At 43.2% G+C, this 27,537-nt stretch overlaps 1 protein-coding gene and 1 long non-coding RNA gene across 2 annotated transcripts in view; one reads left to right on the forward strand and one right to left on the reverse strand.

The window, feature by feature from the left end:
• Positions 1 to 690: 690 nt before the first annotated feature.
• On the reverse strand, positions 691 to 3,007 carry LOC134437640 (uncharacterized). Its single transcript, XR_010032451.1, has 3 exons — positions 2,567 to 3,007; positions 1,571 to 1,652; positions 691 to 1,102 (listed from the first exon to the last, which is right to left on the reverse strand). It is a non-coding gene; the product is annotated as an uncharacterized LOC134437640 (long non-coding RNA).
• Positions 3,008 to 7,995: 4,988 nt separating this feature from the next.
• The window catches only part of LOC134438025 (disintegrin and metalloproteinase domain-containing protein 19-like), a 257,510-nt gene continuing 237,968 nt past the window's right edge, over positions 7,996 to 27,537 (forward strand). Inside the window, exons 1-2 of the mRNA XM_063187613.1 lie at positions 7,996 to 8,076; positions 9,871 to 10,066. Of these exons, the coding sequence (XP_063043683.1) occupies positions 7,996 to 8,076; positions 9,871 to 10,066 (277 nt within the window). The remainder of the gene's footprint in view (positions 8,077 to 9,870; positions 10,067 to 27,537) is intronic.

Here is a 27,537-nt window from a genome sequence, read left to right on the forward strand (position 1 = left end):
CTCTCGTTTGAGAGACAGTTATGATATCCTGCGATTGCCTTGAGACCATCGCTATTATTAAACACATCGTGTAAAGTTGCTTGTGTCGATGGCTGCTTCTTCATGGATATAAAAATGTGTACGATCATGGTTGCCACCTCTGTCTGAAAAAAATCCTGGACATTTCAAACTCGATCAACCTCTTTGCTTGTACGCAATGGTATCTTTCAGTCCAGAAAAGTACCGGTATATATATATATTTTTTTCCTGGTCAGGTCATTAAAATCCTGGAAAATCAGGAAAATTGAGCAAAACCCAGGTGGCAATAATGAATAATCTATACAACATCTAGGATCTAATGAGATTTGGTTTTCACAAGAATATAATTTTCAATAAAAAAATACACAGTTAAGCTAACTGCAGCTGATATAAGCTTCTCAATGATCAATATGATTAATGAATTCATGAGTACTACACACAATTACTTATAATTAGGAGGCATCCACCTGATGCAGCATGATAACATGTTCATTGACTCTAGGACGAGGGTGAGGATAAGAGACTCCAAGACACTGACACAAGAGAAGGCTTACTTGCTTCTATGAAAACATCAAAGCCTGACTATAAAACCTGACCGTTTTGTTATAATCATGGTGCCATTATATAACACATTATTAATATGTAGACACACCAGACCGACCAACAGATGAATTAATGGAAAGGTTAAAAAACAGTTTAATAACGTAATGGATTATAGTACATGTATGCTTTAAACAGTAAGGATCAAACCAATAGTTGATATCCTGTTTAAAGTGAGACATAAACATCATACATATTGTCAGTCACTCAAAATATCACAAGGTCAACATTCAAACTCCCTCCCAAAGCCTGTGATGAGGGTATGTGTGGTAGAGTGCAATAACAAGGGGTGGCATGGTATGTGTTGGGTCTTCTTAGGGTTAAGTCCAGGGCAGCCTCCTTGTGGTACTGGTACATTTCAGTGTTGAGGTGGTGAACGTCGTCTTGGGACTGTCGCCATCTTCCCCCATCTGTGACTGTAACTGACCACCTCAGTCCTATAGTGTGTTTAGGGTAATGGCAGGGCTGGATGCCAGGCTGGCAGCTGTTAAACAATGGGGAGGAAGGACAAACAATTGAATAAACTAGTTTGTTTCAATGAGTGCTTGGAGTGGTGTGGCATTACTGAGCTGAGACTAAACATTCTTTAAACAAGAGACACAACATCACTGGTAATGCATGTCAGGACAATAAGTTTCGCTTGGTTACGTCAGTGTTTTCCAGTGTAGGTCAGTGGGGGCCGGACACCCTTAGGGCTGGTAGGGGGACCGAGTAAAGTTGTTAGGACAAGTTAACATTACACTACTCTTAGCTGACGCTTATTATTATATTACTTCAGTCATCAAGTGAGGTAAGGAGTGGAAGGGTGGGATTCGAACCAGCAACCCTCTGATGCAACTACCATCTCCTTAACCACTAGGCCTCAGTTGCCTTGTCATAGTACAGTTAGGTAGAGTTAGGTGATGGACGTGATAGAAATGCGACACTCATGTGCAACCCAAAACATGCATACCATCATGGTACATATGTGGAACATTCAGCTTCTGCCCTCCCTGCAGTAGTGGAGCCGAACTGTCCCTCTGAAGGTGCCTTCACTGAAAAGCAAAAACAGAGTTGAAAACAGAGTTGCAGCATAGAAGTCCTCAAATATATCAGAACTTTTCTGTAGGCTACTTCATATTCATAGTCAGTCACTGTGTGTGTGTGTGTGTGTGTGTGTGTGTGTGTGTGTGTGTGTGTGTGTGTGTGTGTGTGTGTGTGTGTGTGTGTGTGTGTGTGTGTGTGTGTGTGTGTGTGTGTGTGTGTGTGTGTGTGTGTGTGTGTGTGTGTGTGTTTTCGGGGAAATGAAGGGTTGTGAGTAGCTGGACTGGAGCTTCACTTCACTAAGGTCGGGTGGAATTTTTTTGATTTTTGAAATTGATTGGTGAATGCACTTCCAATATGACTTCTGAACTTTTTTTAAACAGCAAAAGGAGTGTAGAGCTAGAAGTATGTTGTTAGTCATGCATGCACGGTTTAAGCATGCAGGGACAAACGTGCATACTCGCACACTACAATTTAAAAATCTGATTATATTGGGGTAAGCTGCACACCGTAAAAACATAAATGACATTAGCCTTTCTAGTTCGGCTACTCTCATGTCGAAATATTGCAAGAGGAAATGGATACGACATGATCTGCTGTCTACACGTTGCACTACAGACAGGATGGAAACAATTTACAACCGTAACATTGTGTTAACGTGCCAAGCACGAGTCTATCTTCAATGACAATGTTAGGTGACAACACGTTTGTAAATTGATGCTCGCGAGAAATGGCGAACTATGTTAGGTTATGAAAGTTTTCAACGTGCAAGGATTACGCTAGCCTTCACTAGCCAGCCTACACCATATACCATCAAAACTTAACACCATGATCTCAATGGGGTAAACCTGCTACTTGGCATGTAAAATGTGTTTTTGACGAAACCAAGCAACATGCTACAATGACGTGAAAAATAATGACTTACAGGCATAAAGTCCGTACGAGATCCAGGCGCTTCCCAGTTGGTTTGGTTTGGTCCAGCAATCCTCAGTCGCCACTTCTCACTCACGAGTGTGCTCTCAAAACACTACTAGAGAGCTACATCTTTGTGGCTATGTTTCTCCTCGTTGTTGCGATTGAGAAAAGCTTTTCATAGGCAAGTATTGTACCATATTTCGTGTCCATATAACAGTCAGTTAACGTTCACTGGAAGAGCTGCAGCTAACTTGCATGCTATGTAGCGCTGACAAGATCCACGCAGTGCAGGCAGCAGAAGTAAACACACTGAATCAGGACCCCACGCTCACGCTTGATAGGTGCCTGTCAAGGTGCCTGTTAAAATGTTTACACCATAATTACAACGATTTACAATTATAATCATGACAATAAAATCACAGCAATCTAAAGGCAGTGTACCCTCAGCTGGCCCTGTACCCTCAATACCCTCAAGATGGCGCTACCCCTGTGTTCTATTAGTTCTATGACGTCTGTGCAGACACCTTATCAAACTTCAGTCTATTTTCCTTCGCGGACGTCCATGTTCAATGAGCGGGCTCCATTAAAAATGAATGGCTGCTGCCCATGGATATAACGTGAGAGCTGACTGTGCAGTGTGCAAGGCAACCCGCGAACCTCTCGGACTCGCGATGCTCCCGGACACATTAAGTGAACACGAATATCTCGGTGTGTATGTACGGTCAGTGTCTCCAACCTGTTTTTCCTATTCCTTTGTGACTCTGCTTTCTTGTTTGCCCTCTCTCTCTCTCTTTCTCTCTCTTTCTCTCACGCATGCACCCACACGTACATGCGTGCACGCACACACACACACACACACACACACACACACACACACACACACACACACACACACACACACACACACACACACACACACACACACACACACACACACACACACACACACACACACACAGTCCCTTTTAAACACACACCCACTTGTCTTGACAGTGTGTTGGTTTGACCAGTGTGAGCATGCTGGCTGTCAGCACGTGGTGCAGTCGAGCGATCAATGGCTCTGCCCACACCTGATTAGCACCTAATAGGCTCTATTAGCTCCATCCACACACCAGCAGAACACTGATACCCAACACACACACACACACACACACACACACACACACACACACACACACACACACACACACACACACACACACACACACACACACACACACACACACACACACACACACACACACACACACACACACACACTTTCTATCTCTCTCTGTCTCTCCCTCTCACCCTCTTTTCCTCCTTTGCTCATCCACTCACTCACTGAATAGTATCTCTGTGAGTTCAACTGGTTGCTGATGTCAGACGTGCCATCTCAGTCCCCTCTCCTCCTCCTCCTCCTCCTCCTGCTGCTGCTGCTGCCGAGGGCTCCCTTCCCTTCCCTTCCCTTCCCTTCCCTCCTTCCCTTCCCTTCCCTTCCCTTCCCTTCCCTTCCCTTCCCTTCCCTTGGTGAGGGCTGTCTGAAGCAGCGTGTGGAGCAGCGGCCCCACTGACACACCATGAAAGGAAACAAGGGAGCGAGGAGACATCTGATTAATCTGGCCCGGCTCTCTCTCTCTCTTTATTTCTTTCTTTCTTTCTTTCTTTCTTTCTTTCTTTCTTTCTTTCTTTCTTTCTCTCTCTCTCTCTCTCTCTCTCTCTCTCTCTCTCTCTATCTCTCTCTCTCTCTCTCTCTCTCTCTCTCTCTCTCTCTCTCTCTCTCTCTCTCTCGTGTTCCCACTCTCTCATCTCTTCTCTCCTCTCCTCTTCTCCCTCCAAAAGGGGACTTTGACAGGAGTCTCTCTTCTCTGAAATGATCACAATAAGCTCACTCATTGCAGGGGTGACATTGGTTTTTGAAGCTGGCTGAAATCGAATGGTTCAGAATGGCATGAATGCAAATACTCAAACTGTACACAAGCATACAAGACATGCTGTCTCATCTCCGTCCTCCTCTTCCTTCTCGTCCTTCTACACCACATCTTCCTCTTTCATCTCCTTTTCCTGCTGATATTCCTCTTCCTGATCATTCTACATCTCTCTATCTCCTCCTCTTTCTTCTACACCTCATCGTCTTCCTCCTCCTCTGTCTCTTCCTCATCCTCATAGACGGTGACAATGTCAATAGATAGCGATGTGTTTATTTAGTGGTTTCAGCAATGAGCAGTGGATGTCCTGTTTGTCGAAAGACCAGGAAGCATGCTCAACAACTTCTAATGCACGCTGGGGTGCTTAACGTTGTGAAATGGCAATTTCCTTATGACACTGAGGAAGGGTGTAAGCCCGAAACGTCTGTAAGGCGGTTAGAAATCATAAAGAAATCGAATAACTTTATTAATTTATTTTGTCTTGTTTGTCACCTGTTGTTATCGAGTCACAAGAAGAGTGCCTTGGCGTGTGATTATCAGACCTGTCCATTTTTATCAATGCAGTCGTGCTGTACGCCTTCCCTTTACAATGTTATCAGGTCAGCTTCCCTGCCACCCAGACACACCAAAGAACTGACTTCATGTGTGTGAATTTGTGTGTGAATTTGTGTGTGTGTGTGTGTGTATGCTGGGTTGTATGTATATAAATTCAGTGTGAGCATTAGATTTATTTTTGTTGAGTGTGTGTGTGGGGAGGGGACACATTTATGTACAATACCTCCCTTCCTACCCCATGCTACCCCATCATACTTCACCAATCTCAACCGAGTGGGGAGGCTGTGTCATTGTCGCTGCTACTGGGTAAGGCTGCCTCCCTGACATCACCATTTTCACTACCTGATGAGTTAAGTGCCGATTTGATTCACATATACACAAACAACGTTGGTGCGAAGTAGTGATCTACTGCAGCTACTGATAGCCACATCTTTTTTTAATTCACTGTCTGTTCCCATCTGGGTACACTCTGAATGCTCTTGGAGTGACATTCTCTGAATATCTTAAGGACGGTTGCAAAGGCATTATGAATTTAGGAATGAAAGTGCTAACGTGTGCTAAAAAAAGATTGGAGTGTTAATTTACAAACATAATGTTTACCAGCTCTTGTATGATCTCATCGACTACTAAAAAGGCGAGTTTTTCTTTGCATCAAGTTTTTAGGACATTCTTCCCTTGCTTTTTTGTTTCATCTGAGTAAAACGTCCTAAGTGGAACCTTTTTATTCTCACAAAACCTACAAATAGGCCTACATGTTTTGTGTTAGTGCTCATTTGAGCAAAAGTAGCTAGAGGTCACCCTTTTGGTATGGCTGATGTGTGAGCCTCTCCCACTTACTCAGTATCTTTAGTGTTTCTGTCTGAATGAGCTTAATCAAAGGTTCGGCCTTGGACTCAACCCATCCGACTAGCCAAGGGCCCACCTCCAATGTCTCACAATCACTCTAATGAAAATTGGACAAGTCTGAAATGTTTAATTTCATCATCTTTTGTGTCCACGAACGGATACACACATAAGACACTCAACAGACTCCTGCTGTGTTGTTGGAGGGAGGCAAGGAATTTCTTTGAGCTTTCTGAATAACCAGTTTCTGAGAAGAGGGGGGGAGAGAGAGAGAAAGAGACAGAGAAAGAGAAAGCGAAACAGACAGACAGAGACATAGAGAGCGAGAAAGAAATTGTGGGGGTTTATTGAGGTATGATAATCAGGGTTAGCAGACGTTCTCAAGGGCACACTCAGGATTCTCAGCTCTGTGGAAGACACAGCGAACCCCCCCCCCCTCTCGGAATTGATGGAATATATATGTTGAAATAAATTGTTTCCACAATTCAAGCACTCAAAATCCTCATTCAATTATCTCCTTCGATGTTGAAAAAAAAACATGGCCAAAGGGGCTTCACTGTACTCTTTGGTCGAGAACTGAAAAAAGACGTGTTGTGGTGGTGTGTTTGATGTAATCATCAACAGGCACCCATTCCCAGAAGGTCTTCATTGGCAGGAGTAAGAGGGATTTGGACAACTACTTTCTACTAGAAGGGAGGGGGGATGTGTCTGTTCAACATGCCCGACATGAAGGGCCTGGCCAGGGGGAAGCGCTGCGGGAACAGTGGGGGGAGAGAGAGAGAGAGAGAGAGAGAGAGAGAGAGAGAGAGAGAGAGAGAGAGAGAGAGAGAGAGAGAGAGCGCAACTGTGAAGAGCCGGAGGTACAGACTGGCCAACAGCCAACAGCTGTCTGTGTGTCACATGCGTACACACGCCCCATGTGTGCATACATGTACAGTGTACACACACACACACACACAAAATAGACTCACAGGTTTGACACATACGGAGATCCAGCAGGACACACTTTCACTCTTTTGCTGTTTCCCTCAAATGTTCACAAATACATGTGAAAGCGAAAGTGAAAGTGAAAGCCCAACTGGGAAACTCCAACTCCCATTGTCATTGTGACACAGCACTCCACAGCACACAAGTGAACACTGCACACTGCACACAACGAAATTGCATTTATGCCTCACCCGTGCAAGGGGGCAGCCCTCAGTGGCGCCCCATGGGGAGCAGTGCGGTGGGACGGTACCATGCTCAGGGTACCTCAGTCATGGAGGAGGATGGGGGAGAGCACTGGTTGATTACTCACCCCACCAACCTGGCGGGTCGGGAGTCGAACCGGCAACCTCTAGGATGCAAGTCTGACGCCCTAACCGCTCACCCATGACTGCCCATGTTTTGCGTGGGTGCTCATTTGAGCCGAAGTAGCTAGAGGTCACCCTTTTGACATGGCTGATGTGTGAGCCAGCCTCTCACACTTACTCAGTATGCTGACTTACTGTATATGTGGCATTTTCAAGGACCAAATCTGAAACATTGTGAGGGAAATAATCACAGGCCATCCTCTCCTCCCCCTCCCCTCCTCTCCCCTCTCCATCCTCAGTGTTTCTGTCTGAATGAGCTTAATCAAAGGTTCGGCCTTGGACTCAACCCATCCGACTAGCCAAGGGCCCACCTCCAATGTCTCACAATCACTCTAATGAAAATTGGACAAGTCTGAAATGTTTAATTTCATCATCTTTTGTGTCCACGAACGGATACACACATAAGACACTCAACAGACTCCTGCTCCTGTACAGTGTACACACACACACAAAATAGACTCTCAGGTTTGACGCATACGGAGATCCAGCAGGACACTTTCACTCTTTTGCTGTTTCACTCAAATGCTCACAAATACCGAAATTCCTGATAGTAAGTGTACTAAACCATAGTCCTAGACTCAACTAGAGCTTTAAACACACCATAGAGAACTCACCCCTTTCATCAGATTAGTCAGATTAGAGTGTGCTGTCTATATGTACAGTATATATGGTCCATGTCTTTGTCTTGAGTTTGCCTATCTGCGAAATTGTTGCCGTGTGAATAAAGAAATAAAAAGAGACCAGATGATGCCATGCCAACAGGTTGAGGAAAGAAGGGATTGATGGAGGAACTGCAGTATGTGGCCAAGCTGTCACTGTCACCCAACACCTCAACCCCCATCAAACATCCGTTCTGGTCAGAGGTAGACATGACACACACACGCACGCGCGCACGCACACACACAAGCGCGCACGCACACACACACAAACTCATCTGTCATCTGCGCTGTAGATTCTACGGTATTGCTCATCCATCACCTGTGAATGTAGCTCTCGAAAGTTATGACACGACCTCCAGTTTTGATCTCAAACACACACACACACACACACACACACACACACACACACACACACACACACACACACACACACACACACACACACACACACACACACACACACACACACACACACACACACACACACACACACCAGTGAGTGACAGGACACAAGAATAGATCTGTCCAGATTTTATATGAAGGCATTTTTACACACAGACACACAAAGACGTATGCACACATTCACACACATGCTCACATGGACACAGACCATGAGCTCAGTCTGCTTCAGTCTGTTGCCGGCATTAAATAATTAACCATAAAATATTCTGTCAGTTAATGCTACAGATGCAATGAGCAACGTGTTTCTAGAACAGGAGGATCACGGAAAAGGCCCAGACCACAGTCTGTACAGCCTGTAAACGCACACACACACACACACACACACACACACACACACACACACACACACACACACACACACACACACACACACACACACACACACACACACACACACACACACACACACACACACACACACACACACACACTCCAGCACTCACTGAGAGTCAGTCATCACTAGCAGCTCCTGGCGGCATGCCAATAGGTGACAGTGGGAATTGGTGAGTGGTTTCCAGCGTGTGTGTGTGTGAGTGTTTGAATGAATGAATGCGCACACACACACACACACACACACACACACACACACACACACACACACACACACACACACACACACACACACACACACACACACACACACACACACACACACACACACACACACACACACACACACACACACATTGTGACTCTGATACAGACTCTTATACTGTATATCTATTCCTATCTCGGATAATTTCCATATTTTGGGCTATTTTATTGCAGCACATTCCATGAACTTGCCAAGCACAGTAATGCTCTGAAGTTGTAGTTGAAGTGAAGTTGTAGACATACTTCATCCAGCTCCCCAAATATTGTCTGATTGTTTGTTGGCCTATTTCCTATTACCAGAAAATGAATTGGGAATGAAATGTGTGAATAATGAATAACTGTATTATGCATGCAAGAAAAAAAAATCAGTAAATACCAGTCTACACATGTTGAGCTACTGCACTTGACAATACCCCTTATTGTTGTGCACAGATGGTGAATCAGCCACTTGTTATTTGGTAGTTTTTGTCAGCATCATTTTAAACCTACTGGGGAAATTAGTTTTACAAATCCTTGAGACAAATGCCTTGTTGTTTCTCCTTATTGCCTGTTTACAGAGGTTAAGGCCAAACTGTGTCTTGTGGGTGGATCTTACTAAACAAACTATTACTTTTAAAGATGCTCACAAAAATCTAAGCACTCTCTTTTAGCTAAGTATTTCCCTTTGTCTTTCCTTGTCTCTCTCCTCTCACTTATTTCTTTCCCTTTTCCTATATTCCCTCATCCTCTTCGAACCTAATCCCATTCACCTCCCTTTGCCGTCCTCTTTAAACCCCTCCATCCATCCATCCATCCATCCATCTATCCATCCACCCACTTATCCATCCATCCACCCACTTATCCATCCATCCACCCACCCGTCCATCCATCCATCCATCCCTCCGTCCGTCCGTCCATTCATCCATCCATCCATCCATCCATCTATACACCCATCCTCATCAGCTGAAGCAGGCGAGCACCATGTGTCGTGGTCCAGCGGGGGCGTGTGACCTGACAGAGCACTGTAAGGGCGGTTCGCCCTACTGCCCAGCCAACGTCTACCTCCTGGACGGCTCCTCCTGCCAGAGTGGCCAGGCCTACTGCTACAACGGGATGTGCCTCACCCACGAAGCTCAGTGCCTGCAGCTCTGGGGCTACGGTGAGAAGAATGCATGTCATGCCTTAAGATCACCTGTAGACTCTCGGAGTTCAAAATCTTTCAAAGCTTCAAAAGTGTCAGTAATTAAGCTGTAAAGTCTTGGCCTCTGATGTGAATGTAGCAGGATGAAGCACTTTGTGTCATGCGATTCACCTGGGGACTGCCACAGATTGGAGTCGGCTCTCATTCCTTAATATAAAGGCGGGTACATGAATACCGTAGCTTCCTCCCTTTTTCTAGGGGTTGCCAGGTTTGTTGGTGGCGTTAGGCATTATGGATGCCATAACATTACATTACACTTAGCTGACACTTTTATCCAGAGCAACTTTTTCTCTACAGGGTATTGGTTACAGTCTCTGGGGCAATGTGAGGTGAGGTGGCTTTTTAAGGGCACTTCATCCATGGATGATATGGAGTTTGAACCTGCAATCTTCCAATTACTGACTCCCTAACCATTTGGCCACGGCTATCTCCCAATGCCTTGTGTTCATGTAAAGATGCCATGTCAGTGGAAATGTGTGATAGGTCCTTTATAAAATGATGGTTAAACTTAGAGCCAGAGAATAAATTGTAATTCATATTGTAATAACACATTTACTAACAATGTATTACCCCGCTTTCACATCAGATAGTGTACTTCACGGGTAGTCGCAATACCAAGATTACCTAGTTATCAAAGTGTAATTGTAAGTGTAAGTGTGAGTGTCATCAAAGTGTAACAAATCTTAAAGAAACTTTCATCATCAAAAGTTATTCCACGATAAAGAAAAAGATAAGGTTCACAAACAGATACCAGAATTGTAGTTGATGGTTAAATTAATAGTTTCATCATTCATCATCTCAATGAATAATTTCATCGAGACAGAGAGTCTTTTTGATCACTTTTCACATTTAATAGACAGTTTAGTTAACCTTTCGTTTAATTACTTTGTTTTATTACTTACTTACTGCAGATGGACCCGTTGACAGGCCTATTCACTCTTTGCTGAAAACACTCAGCTACATCATAACAACATTGCATTGACAATTTAGAGAGTCTTAAAGGGCAATTCCGGCCAGTTTGGATTCATATCCCATCTTGGGTGGACCCAGGGAAAAGGATGAAATTTTCATGCGTGCTGCGCAAAGTTGTTCAATTGCGCTGTTTTCGGTTAAACCCTGGCCCGTCGGGCACATATTTGACCTGTTTTAAAGCTCCTAGCGTGCATTAAAACCCTTTTGAGCGCTTTGGCCGTGGTGTGTGGGTCCATACAAGTCGATCTAGTGGTTCACAGTTCCATTAGGTAGCATAGGTACGATACAACAGGAGTTTTCAAAAGTGGCGCACCTACCTCTTTCAGCTTCCGCCTTCCAACTACGTCCGCAAAATGGTTCGCCAAAGTGATACTTCATAGTAATCCATTTTATTTTTGTCCACCAAAGACGAGCCACAAGAAACATATTCACACGTTTTCATGTCCTGTGTTGTTATTGTCTCGCAGATTCACTTCTCTGTCACTGAACGCAGTTTAGTGACGTCACGGTGTCACATGACTCCTGGAAGGAACGCCATTCGCTCATCCAGTTATTATACAGAAGCGAGAAAGAGAGGCGCTGTCGTAATATACTGTTTGATATTTTGAGATGGATCCTCCGTTGGGGTAGTTCAATTGAAGAGTTTGGTGGCCATGGTTATCTTTTTCGAACCAGAATATTTGTTACAGATAAAGAATTATTCCTTCCAGGAGTCATGTGACACCGTGACGTCACTAAACTGCGTTCAGTGACAGAGAAGTGAATCTGCGAGACAATAACAACTCAGGACATGAAAACGTGTGAATATGTTTCTTGTGGCTCGTCTTTGGTGGACAAAAATAAAATGGATTACTATGAAGTATCACTTTGGCGAACCATTTTGCGGACGTAGTTGGAAGGCGGAAGCTGAAAGGGCCCACACACCACGGCCAAAGCGTTCAAAAGGGTTTTAATGCACGCTAGGAGCTTTAAAACAGGTCAAATATGTGCCCGACGGGCCAGGGTTTAACCGAAAACAGCGCAATTGAACAACTTTGCGCATCACGCATGAAAATTTCTCACGGTTTCCCCTTTCATCCTTTTCCCTGGGTCCACCCAAGATGGGATATGAATCCAAACTGGCCGGAATTGCCCTTTAAGTAACCCAGTAAGACTTGGTCATTACAATTTTGGTGGCAATGAGGTTACAACAGAGGCTCTGTGTAGGCTACAAGGGGTTAACATAATCTGCCATGATATGGGTAATAAATGTTAAACCACATGAACACGAGCAGGGCTCCTGCTCCAGGTTAATGCAGGTCACATTCAGAAATTGCCAGAAAAATACAGGTCTCACAATGGCCAATGTATTTTAAGCCTTGGCTATTCCATACATAGGTTTCCCGTTTACAAACATTTCTGTCTGTGTGCCCAGCTGAGGGTCCCTCTGTAACCTCTGATTGTTGTAATCTGCAGTCACTCAAAAAATGCGCTCACATGATTTTGTTCCTGTTTGTAAACGGGAAACCTATCTATACCTCAGGCAAGCGGAAAGCTTTGGTGATAAGTAGCAGGGATTTGTGAAGTTGTTTTGTCTTCTGAGGTCTGACAGCAATGTCATGTGAAAATGGATGATGGTGTCTTTCCTATGGCTCTTGAAAGTTTTTGTTTTTCACTTTTTTCTCATTCGTTCTCAGGTCTACGTTTGTTTTCCAAGCGGAGAGAGACAATTTCACACAACTAAATCCTCTCAAAGAACACCTGCAGGTGTTTCGTCCACTGCAATTTCAAACGAACGCACGAACGCACGCGCACGCGCACGCGCACGCACGCGCACACACACACACACACACACACAAACACCTATGCAAAGCTTCCCATTAGAGCGGCTTTAGAATCTCCTTTATTGACAATATTTACTCAAGCTTTTAAGTACTTGAATATTATAATCCTCTTCTTCATACTCTCTCTCTCTCTCTCTCTCTCTCTCTCTCTCTCTCTCTCTCTCTCTCTCTCTCTCTCTCTCTCTCTCTCTCTCTCTCTCTCTCTCTCTCTCTCTCTCTCTCTCTCTCTCATACAAAAGTGTTGTTTGCTTATCTTTTTGCTATTTTGTGTTACTTGTTTCATCATGCTCTGAAAATGCTGGTGCCTGCGAGCAATTTGCACAGGGGATTAGGACATTTTATACCCTCACATCCCACTATCTCTACCTCTCTCTCTTTCTCTCCTTCTTTCTCTATATCTGTTTCTGTGTTATTTTTATGCACACGTGACCTTGTGTGATTTGTATTGATCCACAACAGAAAAGGTGAGACCCTCCAACAAGAATATGACGTGTGTCATTATTTCTTAGTCTTGGTCTTTTGTCATGTCCCAGTCTTTTTGCCTCAGTCTTTCTCTGTCTCTTTGTCATAGCCAGTGTTCGTGTATCTGCTTTTGCTGAATGTGATGTGGTAAGAATGTGAAATAGTGTGGGATGTATGAAAATGTAAATGAACGTAGAAATGTGCCTAAATGTACACATAACTCTGACGATGCGTGTGAGTGGAAGAAGACACTGCAGAAATTGCAGACAATCGTGGCGCTTAATAAGGTTTCATTTGGGTTGCAACAGAGTGTGTCTGTTGTCACAGCCTGGCTCTACCCATGACACAAAAGGGAAAGACGAGAGGGTAACAAGTTGACATGTCTTTTATTTGTTACCTCACATTACCAAAGCCGGGTAGAGCTAAAGAGAGAGAGCAGAACCGCGTAGGAACACCTAAAGCATGTGTTATAAGATTTTTTTTGTACTTGCGAACATTCTAAATTTCACTCGTACAATAGAATTTAAAAGAGACTCTATATGAACTGATGATAGCTGAGGCCCCAGATGTCTTTTTTCTGTAGTCTTCTTCTTTTTTCTTCTTTCTATCAAATGTATTCACAGTCCAGGTTTTTTTTAGGATCACATGGGAAGTTTAACATGGGAAATATTGAAATAAAAATGTTGTATTGAAATAAAAAGGAAGTCTGAAATGTACAGTACCCACCACCCTCTGAGCTCTTCCTGTCTCCTGTCAGCCCCCTGCCTCTACCCTCTCCTCCTCCTCCTCCTCCTCCTCCTCCTCCTCAGGTTTGCAACAGCAATGGCAACTGCCACTGCGGGTGGGCTCCCCCTTACTGCGAGAAGTCCGGCCTGGGTGGCAGCGTGGACAGTGGGCCTGACCAACATGACAGTCCTCTCTTCTTTCCCTCTTGCTTCTTATCTCCTCTTCCTTCTGCCTTCCTCTCCAGCTCTCCCACCCCCCTAAGGGCCTCTCTGATGAGTCCAATTCATGTGGTAGTCGCTACCTGCCAGCTCTGAGGTGATATTCAAGGATGCTAAGAGTTTTTTTCCCTCTCACTGTTCTCTCTTTTCTCAGCACGACAGTGAAGTCACCTTCCTGAAAGGTCATCTTTTTATTCACTTAACACCAGGCTCCCCTCACCCCATCCCAAACCCCCTGCTGAGCGCACTGATGGAGGATTCATAACCTTTGCAGCGCCAGCTTCTTGACTTCTGCTGAAATGTGTTTCTGTTATTTCATAGAAAGTTTGAAGTGGCGTTGTTGACGCCAATCCACCAATGACATTCAATCACACTCCACAAAAGAAAAGGACACAGGCCTCACAAAGTCATTACCGTCCACAACAATCCAGAGTTTGTCCCAACAGTCGGCACGCTACAGCATTACCATGTCTTCAGTAAGCTTTGTTACACAGACAGATCTTAAATAATATCCAAAACCTCCAATGAATCAGTCTGATGCTAATGTCGAAAATGTGTTTCTGTCGGATGTAATCATCTCAAGAAGCCTTCAAACCAGTGTCATTCGTCTTAATGTTGGTGGTGTGATAACAGTCATGCAGCGCAGCGCAGGGAGTATGTAGGCCTATAAAATCAGCTGTCACTTAGTTCCTCAGCAGCAATGCTGGCAAACTGGTGCAGACAGGCCCAACTGTGCCTCCCATAGTTTTCCAGCTTGAGTGAAGTGGTTGTGGCACTTCACTGGCATCAGGCCTGGCCTCCGTGGATGTGCCATATGCTATTATTACTGGCTGCCTCACAATATCCTGTCACTGACATTTCAAATCAGTCTGGCATTTCAAAGAAGGACTCTGTTTGATGAATGGTTCCGTTTTTCTTCCCTTCCTGGCTGCCTGTCGTCTGAGGAAAAAAAACAGACAGAATTAAAGTGTTCTCATTTTTTGTCAGTCCGTGGGCTGGCATGTGAGGTGGTCTGTCTGTGGGGTAGATGTCATACACTGGACGGCTTGTTTGATGTGTCTATCAGCAACATCATATATGTTGTTGTTTGACACCTAATTATCAAACCCGCCATCCATACAGCCTATTTTTGACCTCCAGCATAGAATGCTGGGGTTTGGGATTTGCATGCTTTCGCTCACAGCGAATATTTGGGACATATTTGGGATGGCTCCACGAAAAACCCATTCAAAAAGCCCATTCAGCTTCAGACTAGTAGTCAAAATGGCATTAAATGCTAATTAAAATGCTTCTGGGTGATTTGCAAGCTCTATAGTAAGTTATAATAAATATTAATGCAATATAGGATTATGAAAAAGTTCTGAAAGGCTATTGGTAAAACTGAGTGAGAAATCTGTGAGGCTGTAGAACAGGTGCTACAGAAGATCACAATGCAGAATAGATCTTTAAATATTACCTACACATTTGGCATATAAAAAAGCTGTAACCCTGCCATCACAGATCTAAAATTCAGACAGCCGAGGTTGCAATCTTGGACAGAAACGCAGGCAGACAGACAGGCCTTCAACTCTTGGCTGGCGTCCAGGTTTGCCCATATAGCAAATCAGTTGCACAGTGTGACTGCTCCTTGGGTTATTGCCTTCTTATTAAAATACCGGCGGGGGGCGGGGAGGAAGTATTCTCAGAATTATGGAGAAGGAGATACCATATTCCCCACCACCACCACATGTTGATCATTAGACAATATACTGTATATTCCCTCTGCGACAAAGGAGTTGCGACCTCCCTCAAATCTGATTGACTTCGATTGTGATATTGCACAGACAAGCAGACGGCCATAGTCATTTTGTTCTTTTTCAGTCTTCCCTTCTTTCTTTGCAGTCCTGACAAAATTGCATTTCTCAACAGGTACACCCTGAAATTCGATTACGACCAAGTTTTTTCATTTAACATTGTAACTTATGTTTTATTTCTCGTCTGGGTCACAGGGCCCCATTGTAGGCCTATTCTCAGTCTAGCATTCCAGGAAAGTTGCTGGATTTACTGTTGTTGCCTCAATCAGCTAGTCTTATTGTTGGCGTAATCATTAATTAATTTAGAAGAAGTTTAGAGTGCCTGGCAGTCATAATGAAGACTTGGAATTTGATGGTGGTGGTAAGTATTCATGAAAAAGGTAATATTTGCGAATGGGAATGAATTCTGGAAATGAACTACTAAAAATATTACACAATGCACCCCTAAGTCTTTTTCCAGATTCTTTAGACTCTGTGGTGGCTGAAGCCAAGTTGCACACCTAGTTGAACCAGCATCCATACAGCACCCTTCCCCATACAATGTAATATGGGAGGCTACATTGATTCCAGAAAAGTTCTGAAACAGTGACAACATCAGTGAACAACACAAATAGCATCACAGAATCAAAGAAGGTTTAAAGCTGCCAGTAAAAATGAGAACAAAAGAGGATGAGAGAAGATCAAAATAAGAGAAGACATAGGCCTAAAATAAGCAACATGAGGTAGACAAGTAATTGAAACTTTGTGCACGTCAGGGTAAAAATAGCATTGTCTGATTTGGCGTTTCAATCTCTGTTCTGACAGGAAGTGTTTTCCTAGGTTATGGTTTTTAAGAATCCACGTCTCGCTATCTGCTGGATGAAAGCTCTCAACCTTGTTCAGGAGATGCTCTGTAAGAGCATCTGAAATACAATGTTTTTATTTAATCAAAAGAAAGAAAGCCCTTTTCATCAAGATCCATAAACAGCCGCAGCATAAAAGTACGTTCAGAGAATGGGAAAGAACGGGGCTGCACATAGAAATGGCCACGCCTGACCCTTCATATTATCTTATCTACAGCTGTTTACAGGCAAAGCTGCTAAGCCTGGTAGGCAGGGAGGCACTCAGCTGCAGCTTAGTTTAGCAGGCGGCCAGATAAGTCCACCGCAGCAGGTGCCGTCCCAGCCCAGATTGCAGGTGCTGTGCTGTACCACCAACGCAGAAATGCATGCGCAAGCAAAGGGATATATGCACACACATGTAGACAAACAGGAATGTACACGCACAAGCATGCACACACATAGACACGGGCACATTTATTCAGACATACACAGATGTTTTGTCTTCAAACATAACACAACTACTTAAGCATCCACACAGCACACCCACCAAGCTGCGTAATAAGCCCTCCATCCTCTTTGCTAAGACATAATCAATGCGATGTGTCTGGTGGAAATGGTAAACATCAGGACTCCAACATCCGTCTTGAGCCGCGATGGCTTAAAGAGGAGGGAGGCCATGTCAAGGGCAGATCTGTCGAGATGGGCTGCTTTGTCGAAATTAGCTACTTATAGGTTATTTTCTACTGCCTGTTTTCTACCTGGTACAGCTTGACACAGTAGAACTCGGCCCCCACTTGGGCACGACACAGATTGGGCTCAACACAGCTCGAGTCAGCTGGAACACCAGCCGGCCGGATGAAGCGAGCTGAGCGGGTCTGTCGCTGCCTACTACCCAGAATCCTGTGTCAGCTCTTCCTCACCGGTGAATCAAATCATGGCTGCTACCAGAACTCTCTTGGAATGCGCTTTAGTTTGACACAGTTACTTTGACATTACAATTGAAGGCTGATATCAACCTTACAGTATCCAAATATGATGTAACCATTGTAAACTATTTATAGCCTACTTTGATGAGATGTCTGGCAGCCTTACGTTAAGTCAACTACCCTACGTATAGGTAAAGTAATGCTAAGTGACAACGCCAAAAATGCAACTCCAACCATACTCCGGGTAACATGATTTGTAATGGAAACACAAACCGGGCTGGTTTAACAGCACCACTCAGCTTGACATGACACTGCACGGCACAGCCAGGTTATATGTGTAAAAACCTCTTAATAAGCTCTTAAAATAGCTATAGCCGAAATCCTAACCCCTGGTCCAGAAGTGGCTTGTAGTCCAGCTTGATTAGGACACCAGGCCCACCAATTATGCCAGGGTTTCCATACATGCCACCCCTTAAAGGCACCCAGATGTACAGAGCCACTTTTACTGCTTTGTTCAGTTGTACTGATCAAACAAACTAGCCAGGTTATGAAAAAGGCCAAGATGTATTGTTACCGAGGGAAATGTTTCTTTCCCTGAACTTAGATACAAGGCTGCATGACAATATTATGTGGTTAGGAGGAAGAAACATACTGGTATATTTAGAAATGTGTCGCACCACATGCCGTGCACAGACCAAAAAGGATTTTATATAGTCGGTTTGAATAAATGTCCATACTTGGTCCGTGTACTTTTTCGTTCATTCATTATTCTATTTTGGAATGAAATATGAAATTCAAAAAAGGGTGCAACTTCTTGTTTTGATTAAAGCAATACAAGCAGAAATGGCTGTATTTTGTTTTCTGCATGTGTTACTTCATACCATAATAGCATTATAAAAAATGACAACATTTTTGATCGTTTTTCAATTTGTGATATTTGGCTATTCATTTATTGAATTTCATTTGACTGAACCCTCCCCCTCTGTTTACCCGGAAGGAAAGTTTGCCGTCTGAGTTGCATCAGAAAAGGTCTAGCTACCAAACGACACACAGAACTGTAGCTGGAGCCAGAGACATAACAGAAAGATAATAGAATGATGAAAAACATTTTTGCGATGTGCAGGCTAGTAGGCCTATGCGCAGCACGCGTGATGGTTAGCCCTGTATTGGAGCGTGCGTCCGCCTTATAAAATAGAGATGAAATTCCCTTTATATACTGTAATGGACTCAACTTTATAGCCTAAATAAAGGCTAAAGTCTCTGGAATCAATAACCTATTATACCCTTTCACATGTAGTAATATGCATTAGGGAGCAAACGGTCCAAAGCAGTGTTCTCGCGCAAACTGTTGCGTATTCTGGCAAGTGTAATGAGCTGAAGCGCGCGCTCTCCATACCAAGTTTTACACATGTTGAATACACATTTCACTTTGGTGTATTTGGAACATTAGTGATATTGTTGGAAAGCAATATGTCCGGGTAGATACACCTAAAGGCTGGAGATGAACTGGGAAACTGATGCTGATCGTAAGAACTGTCAATGTTCTCAATGACAGTTGGTCTACCCCTTCCCATCGATATCTGTCCCGGTCGCACAGCTGCACTTCTGTTGCCAAATACAATCAAGTCTTAAGACCAGGCCTAAGCACATGAAATGTCGTTGCGAAAGTTAAATTGGTTGATAAGTTTAAGTCAAAATATAGACAGTAAATCATTCTTCTACCCCCCTCTAGGACGCCCTATGACGCGTATGCACATGCTTGTGGCGCTTGCTTGATATGGATAGCCTACGCAACCATCTCATGACACAAATTCCTCGCACAGTCATCACAGATCGACCACATCTTTGAAGTGTAGCAACGTTCTGAATATTGCATCAACAATGCCTGCAAAGTCCGTTTGCCTCCAAAGAAACCATGTAATGAAGGCTCAACCAGCCTTCCAGGATTTACTCTCAGGTCACCCGAATTCTGAATAAACAAAAGACGCAATTCAGAAGGACGTTTTTCTTTATTGCTTTTCTCTCTTTTCTAAGATTCAACGTTTCATTTTCAGTACCTACAAAATAGCAAAATATGGCGCTTCGTTCCATTTCATAAGTGATGTTCAAGCGTAAATCATCATAAACGAGTCCTTATTCCTTTCTCGTGTGATATCCAAAATAGAATAATGAATGAACGAAAATATACACGGACCATACTTAACTACACTATTATAGGCCTACTACTGATACTATTTATTTCCTTGCTGATTTTGTTGGGTTGCCCACTAACAGACAGGTACCATCAGTCTATGGTGTATTTTAACAATTAATTGACAGAATATCACAAAGAAAATCCATATTCTAAGAGGTTATTTTGATTAAGACTTTCATCCATATCCTCACTCAGACACACATGCATGGGTAGACTTGTCTGCACTGATCCCCATGTAATAATAGTTTAGGCTGGTTTGAGAGAGCTGCCATAGCCAACCACACACAATCTATCTGGAAGACCAACCATGCGTGTTTGTTTATGGCTCGAGTTTCAGCCAAGACATGAAAAATGAGAATGAGAAAAAACTGTGTTCCATTTGTCACAGGACGCAGTAAAGTGTAACCTATTGTTTGTCCTCATCTCCCCTTTCTCCCTCTTTCGCTCTTTTCATCGCTCCTATCCCAACCCTTTTTCCGTTTTTGTTTTTGTTTTCAGACCTGTACCTGGATCGAAATAAAACACAGCCTCATCCCCTTTCAGAAAATGACCTGCAGGAAATAGACTGTGGACCAGAGACTGCATTTAGCCATTTTGCACTATAACAAAAAAATATATGTACAACAACAAAATTGAAAAACAAAGATTTTGTTTTAGGGACTGGTAGAGTACAAGGCGAGAGTTCAGGAGAATTCATGTCACCAAAATTTTTCTTTCGATTGTTGAATCACACTTAACATGTTTCTTTGTTTTGTATTGTTTGACTTAATTTGTGTGTGTCATTTTATGTGTAGCCTACAGTATGTGTGTGACTATGTGTGTGTGTGTGTGTGTGTGTGTGTGTGTGTGTGTGTGTGTGTGTGTGTGTGTGTGTGTGTGTGTGTGTGTGTGTGTGTGTGTGTGTGTGTGTGTGTGTGTGGGTGGGTGTGTGTGTGTGGGTGTGTGTGTGTGTGTGTGTGTGTTTTAAATAACTGATCGTCTCGTGTAATTTTTGTACTTGTTTATGTATGATGTGCCAAAGAGATATTTATTGTTGGAATTTTTGTTAAGTGTCATCATTTCTTTTACACAAATACTGTATTCTGTTTCATTCACCAGAGTGATCCAGGACCATTGTCCATTTACCACAGTGATCCAGGATCATTCGTAAATGAACAATGATCCTGTATCACTGTGTTAAATGAACAATGATTCTGGATCATTGTGTTAAATGAACAGAGTGATCCAGGACCATTTTTCATTTACCACAGGGATCCAGGACCATTGTTCATTTTACAGCACACAGTGATCCAAGACCATTGTTCATTTTACCGCACACAGTGATCCAGGATCATTATTTATGTACTGCTCACAGTGATTCAGGACCTTTGTTCATTTACCGCAGTAGTCCAGGACCATTGTTCATTTACCACAGTGATCCAGGACCATTGTTCATTTACCACAGGGATCCAGGACCATTTACCACATGGGTCCAAGATCATTGTTCATTTACCACAGTCATTCTGGACCATCATTCATTTTCCACAGTGATCCAGGACCATTGTTCATTTACCACACTGATCCAAGACTATTGTTCACTTACGACAGGGATCCAGGACCATTGTTCATTTTACCGCACACTGTGATCCAAGATCATTGCCCATTTTACCCCACACAGTGATCCAGGATCATTTTTCATTTACCACAGTAATCCAGGACCATTTTTCATTTACCACAGTGATCCAGGATAATTGTTAATTTAACACAGTGATCCAGGTCCATCCTCACAGTGATCTTGGACCATTGTTCATTTTACCGCTCACAGTGATCCAGGATCATTTTTCATTTACCACAGTAATCCAGGACCATTTTTCATTTACCACAGTGATCCAGGATAATTGTTAATTTAACACAGTGATCCAGGACCATTGCTCATTTACTACAGTGATCCAGGATCATTGCATTCTGTTTTTTTCTGTGTTTCACCTTCTCCATTCACCATAAAAGGGTGTATCTGCATAGAAGCATAGAACACATGCACAGCCTGGCTACTGCTTTCTCATATCACCTGAGTGATTGTCCCACATCCTTTCGGTGTTACTCACTGTGTAACACCAAACTAAAGGCAGCTTGATTGAGCTGCTTAGCTCAACAACTTTTATTTGAAACATGTTTTTTTAATCCTGTTGAATGCATGCTTCTGTCATCATGCTGAGAAAAAATGTCCATTTGTGTGTGCAGTGGGTGTTGGAGCACCTAACCGGGACCTTGGCAATGTGCGAAAGAAAAATATGCCCAGAAGGGGTGATGCGGGGGCTGTGGGAAATATTAATCCTCCACGGCACACACAAGAGAGGCAGACCTTGGCCAGGTCTTCACACATTCTGTCCTCGTCTGTATAGAGCTCTCAGACTGCCTCCTCTGTATCCCAATTTCACTGTAGCCTATGTCCCATGTGACCCCTAGGCATAGAGAGAGTCAGCTGGAGCTTGTGGGTTTGTTCAGGCGGACAGGTTGAACTGCACATGTGCCCTGACATGCCTTAACTCACTGCCTGTCAATTTGAATTACGGTTGACAAGAAGCAAGTACAAACTTGCCCTTAAATATTTTTGTATTATGTATAGTACAAACTTGACTTTAAATATTTATGTTTTCTCTTCATTGTATTAATTTTGGAGGTGAACTAGAATAGATAAACTACACAATGGAGGACAACCTAAATTCCAAAGCTACAATTTAGAGTTGCATATTCCAAAACAATTTTACTTGTGTAAGGCTTGTACACAATAATGTCCCCTCATAGCAAAAGTTGCTCTGACCCAGGACTGTCTATTCTTTTAAGCGTACTTCATTGTGCTAGGTGGGCCAAGTGTACGTGTACATTTTAATATGTAGTTTGTGGTCCAAAGACATCAGCAACAATGTTGTGCACATAACAACTGGATGATGAAAAGGGCTAGGATGTGTGTATCAAACTGAAAGGAGCAGCTGAGAGAAATGTGTAGAATGGAGTAAAGTGGAAAATGCACATCATGAAAATTGCATTGACCTCATTATATCTAAAGCTTTTCCCTACAGCATTCATCGCTGATAGAGTCTTACTGTCAAGCACATCAGCTAGGCTATTATGACGATATAGTAGGCCTATGTATATTTCTAAAACAGTATAGCCATTTGAACATGTGAGCATGAATATGAACATGAAATATGCATACTTAAACCAATCAACTATACATTTTTCATGTAGCGATCATATGCCAAGAGCAAAGGAAAAGGCTTACTTCAGCCAAGTGTGTCATAGATTACCGTCGGGCATTTAGAACAATAAAGAATCACTATTTTTCCCAAAATAATGAGCACTTCTCATTCTCACACAATTAATACATTGGTTTCTACATGCTGTGGACATTGGCATTGCACACTAGCACACTGAGGAAGGCACAAGCCGAAACGCATCTGTGCACAAAAATAAATAGAACAGTTTGATGCAAGGTGCGCCCCCTTCCCTTTGATTCGAAGTGTTTTATTTGGGCCTCAAAATTAATCAAGAAACCTGAGTGAAGCCTGCTACTGGCCATACTTGATTTACCTGTAGATGCTTATGTTAAATTAAATCATTTCAGGTTGCACTGATTAAAAAAAATGTGATTTCTGGAAAAGAAAGCCCACCTGGATGACATTGAAAACTAGACTGCCTGTGCAGTCGCCTTCGACTGCTTAAGGTATATCCCCGAAACGCGATGCTTCCAGTCCCCCATCATTCCTACCACTCCCGTCCACCATTTCGTAAACGTATATGATACATACAGACGTGACATGATGTGCATAGGCTTAAAACCAAACGACTATTGTGAAAATGAAGCAAAAAATGGGGCAAATGGTAATACTGTTTTAATGGTTCAGTGGATATACCACATTAGGTACAGTGTAATAACCAGTGTAACAATGTTTAATACAATGTAATACCAGTGTAACACCGCCATTTTTTTTACTTACATCATGTGTTTGTGCGTAAGTGGTATTACATGGTATTGCATATTGTTACACTGGTATTACACTATATTACATGGTATTGCATACTGTTACACTCGTTATTACACTGTACCTGATATTGCATATTGTTACACTGGTATTACACTAGTATTACATGGTATTAAATATTGTTACATTGGTTATTATACTGTACCTAATATGGTAGATTCACTGAAATGGTGAACCATTAAAATAAGGTGTTACCGGGCAAATCAATCCACCCAGTCAGACGTTATGGGCCAAATGAAAATTCCGCCATTTTGAAAGTGTTGTCTTCCAAACTCGAATCAGTTCATGAACCTACCCTAGAGCATTCACACACAAAATCTGGGACAAATCCATCCACCCGGTCAGTAGTTATGAGCCAAACAATAATTCGGCCATCTTGAATTCAGCCATCTTGAAAGTGTTGACCTCCAAACTCGAATCAGTTCATGAACCTACCCTAGAGCATTCACACACCAAATCTGGGACAAATCCATCCACCCGGTCAGAAGTTATGGACCAAACAAAAATTCGGCCATCTTGAATTCAGCCATCTTGAAAGTGTTGACCTCCCAACTCGAATCAGTTCATGAACCTACCCTAGAGCATTCACACACCAAATCTGGGAGAAATCCATCCACCCGGTCAGAAGTTATGGACCAAACAAAAATTCGGCAATCTTGATTTTGGCCATCTTGAAAGTGTTGACCTCCAAACTCGAATAAGTTCATGAACCTATAGAGCATTCACACACCAAATCTGGGACCAATCCAACCATCCGTTCAAAAGTTATCGCGTTAACACCAAAGACCTAACGCGGTGGTGGATGCGGCGGTGGACGTGGCGGCGGACGCGGCGGCGGACGCGGCGGCGGACGCGGCGGTGGCGGCGGTGCACGCAAAACCATTACATCCCAGACGCTCCGCGTTTCGGGGATATAATTAATATTACTTCATCTTCCACACAAGATCAAAGTTTCAGATTGGTTGCACTACAAAATAGAAATGTTTTACCACAGGGTAACAGTTTTTCTCTCTCAATTTGAAAATGTATCTTCCCCACTTAATAATGTCAACTTGCATCTCAAAATAGTAAGACATTGACTGAATTCATAATGAGGTGTCTCTAGGCAAAGATGAAATGGAGCAGTGTGGTGTGTGTGCCAGGTTCTCTGGAACATTTACAGAGTTGACATGCACACTACCGTAGTTGTATAACTGAAATGTGAAAGGGGAACAAAACAGAAACACTTCAAGCAGGTGCTGTCTGGTGTACTAAAACCAGACTCTTACATTTAGTTGTCTTTTATCCAAAGTGGCACGAAAGTGCACAACCTTGTTAGGCTGCATGTTCACATGGGGGAAAAAAGAACCAGCGCAGCTTCCTCTCCATACTGCCATAGCTGTTAGGCCTCACTTCAGACGTCTGAGGAGAACACAAATGAAAAACGTACAGCTTCAGCCACATACTAAGCTTTCAAGTAAACTAGTTGAAAATGCTTTTTAGTATTTTATTTTAGAAATTACAGGGTAGGAAGAGCGGGGGATGGAAAATGTTTCTTATGGAGATACTATACAATTACAAGGCCTTTTTTTGTCATTATACCAAATATAATGAGATTTTAAGGCTCCCTACGAGGTGCACATAGTCCTTGATAAATTAACAAATTCCTGCAAGTGTGAGTTCAGTGTTCTGACAGCTTTGGGGAAGAAGCTATCCTTCATTCGGTTGGTTCTGGCTGCTATTGATCTGTAGTAGGGCAACAGTGTGAGGAGATGGAAGACAGGGTACGAGGGTTCCTTAATGATAGTGGCTCTATTTAGGCAGCGGGAGTTGTAAAATGGTGGTTATGGGAGGCAGGAGGCAGCCTATGATTTTTTGAGCTGTGTTGGTCACCAGTGAAGCGACAGAACATGTGTAGATCATAGTGAAGGGACAGAGGAAGAACATTTTGGAAGTTAATGAGAGCCATTCAGGGCCGGTTTTTAGCATAGGCCGGCTAGGCGGTCGCCTAGAGCGCCATGAGAAGAAGGGGCGCCGAAATGGCGCTCTCCTATGCGTAATTTTGCGATATGAAGTTTTTTTTATGAAGTCGCAATCAACAAAGAGTGGCGAAAGCGCTCCTCACGGCAAAGCGCCCCTCAGCCAATAGTAATATCGCTTCCAACTGTCTCTGGGAAGTCTGTGAACAAATAAACAGACAGTTCTGAGAAAGGGGGAGGGACGAGTGACAGCCCGCGCTCTATTTTGAATTTGGAGACTCACTCGAGAGACAGAGCCCTCGCAAACAGTAGTGCTGCTCTGCTGGATGGAGATTATTATGTTCTCATTAAACCACTCATTGCATGAAGCAGGAGTTTCAGAGGGTGTTTTGGAACTATGTGATTTAATCAGCAACCGTTTGTGATTATGGAAAGCCTAATAGTTATGAGGTTACTATTTGGAATTAGAGAGAAAAAGAGCTTTGTTTTTGATCAGAGAAATCGCTAGTTAGCATGCTAACATTAGCCAAGTATGCCAAGCAATGAAATCCAGTAAAGTAGCTGTTAGTAGCCTACTCACTACTCACTAACACCCACCTGATATCATAATAGGCCTACTTGCTTAGGTTGACAAGCAATGTAAAGTAAGACTGGTGCAATGTTTAAAACAATTTTAGCTGCCATATCTCCTTCCATCCACATGAATTACCTGCTTGTTGTAAGCTTAAAAAAACATTAATTTCCAGACCAGAATGACATAGCCTACATTAATCATGTAACAGAACCATGCACAGCAGACAAGTGAGGCTATTTACTATATTTTGTATATTATGAAATTCAATAGCGTGACAGCTCTTCTCCCTTTCTCTCACCCTGTCCCTCCAGTTCAAACACATAGATAGCCCCCTTCTCATTCTCCTACTCACAAATGCACCACTATTTCCAGTCCAGAAATGAAATTGGTTTGGAAGACAGCACAAATGTGTAGCTTATTAAAATTGTTATGCTGCCATGCTTTGTGATGCTGTAGGTAGTGTAGATCAATGCAGACCTCCTTGGTAGGCTTATTGTCTACACATGCATTTTACATGCAAATGTAGGCCTACTGTATCACTCTCCTGGCATTTCAATTTCACGTTACAATTCAAACACATTGATAACCTCCATCTCATCTGGGTTTGGGGGCCCCACCACCATCACATCCAACATATCACACAGTGAAGCTACTTTCATGCGACTCAATCTGATGTGTTGGTCGCCTGTCAAAAAGAACCACAAATCCATTTGATGAAAAACGGTTATTGTTCTTGATGCTATTTAGTTAAGCTTACTACGGATATTACTCTTGTGATCTGTAAGGTATAAGAAGGGGGGGGGGGGGGGGGGGGGGCAGAACTCAAACTCGCCTAGGGCGCCAGAACCGGCCCTGGAGCCATTGGTCAGAAGAGAGGGGAGAGGGACCAGGCCAGCAGCCTGCCAACCGCACTCAGATGAAGGGCGGCAGTCTTAAAGTG

This window comes from Engraulis encrasicolus, chromosome 21, assembly GCF_034702125.1.
Source record: "Engraulis encrasicolus isolate BLACKSEA-1 chromosome 21, IST_EnEncr_1.0, whole genome shotgun sequence".
In the NCBI taxonomy this organism is placed as follows: domain Eukaryota; kingdom Metazoa; phylum Chordata; class Actinopteri; order Clupeiformes; family Engraulidae; genus Engraulis; species Engraulis encrasicolus.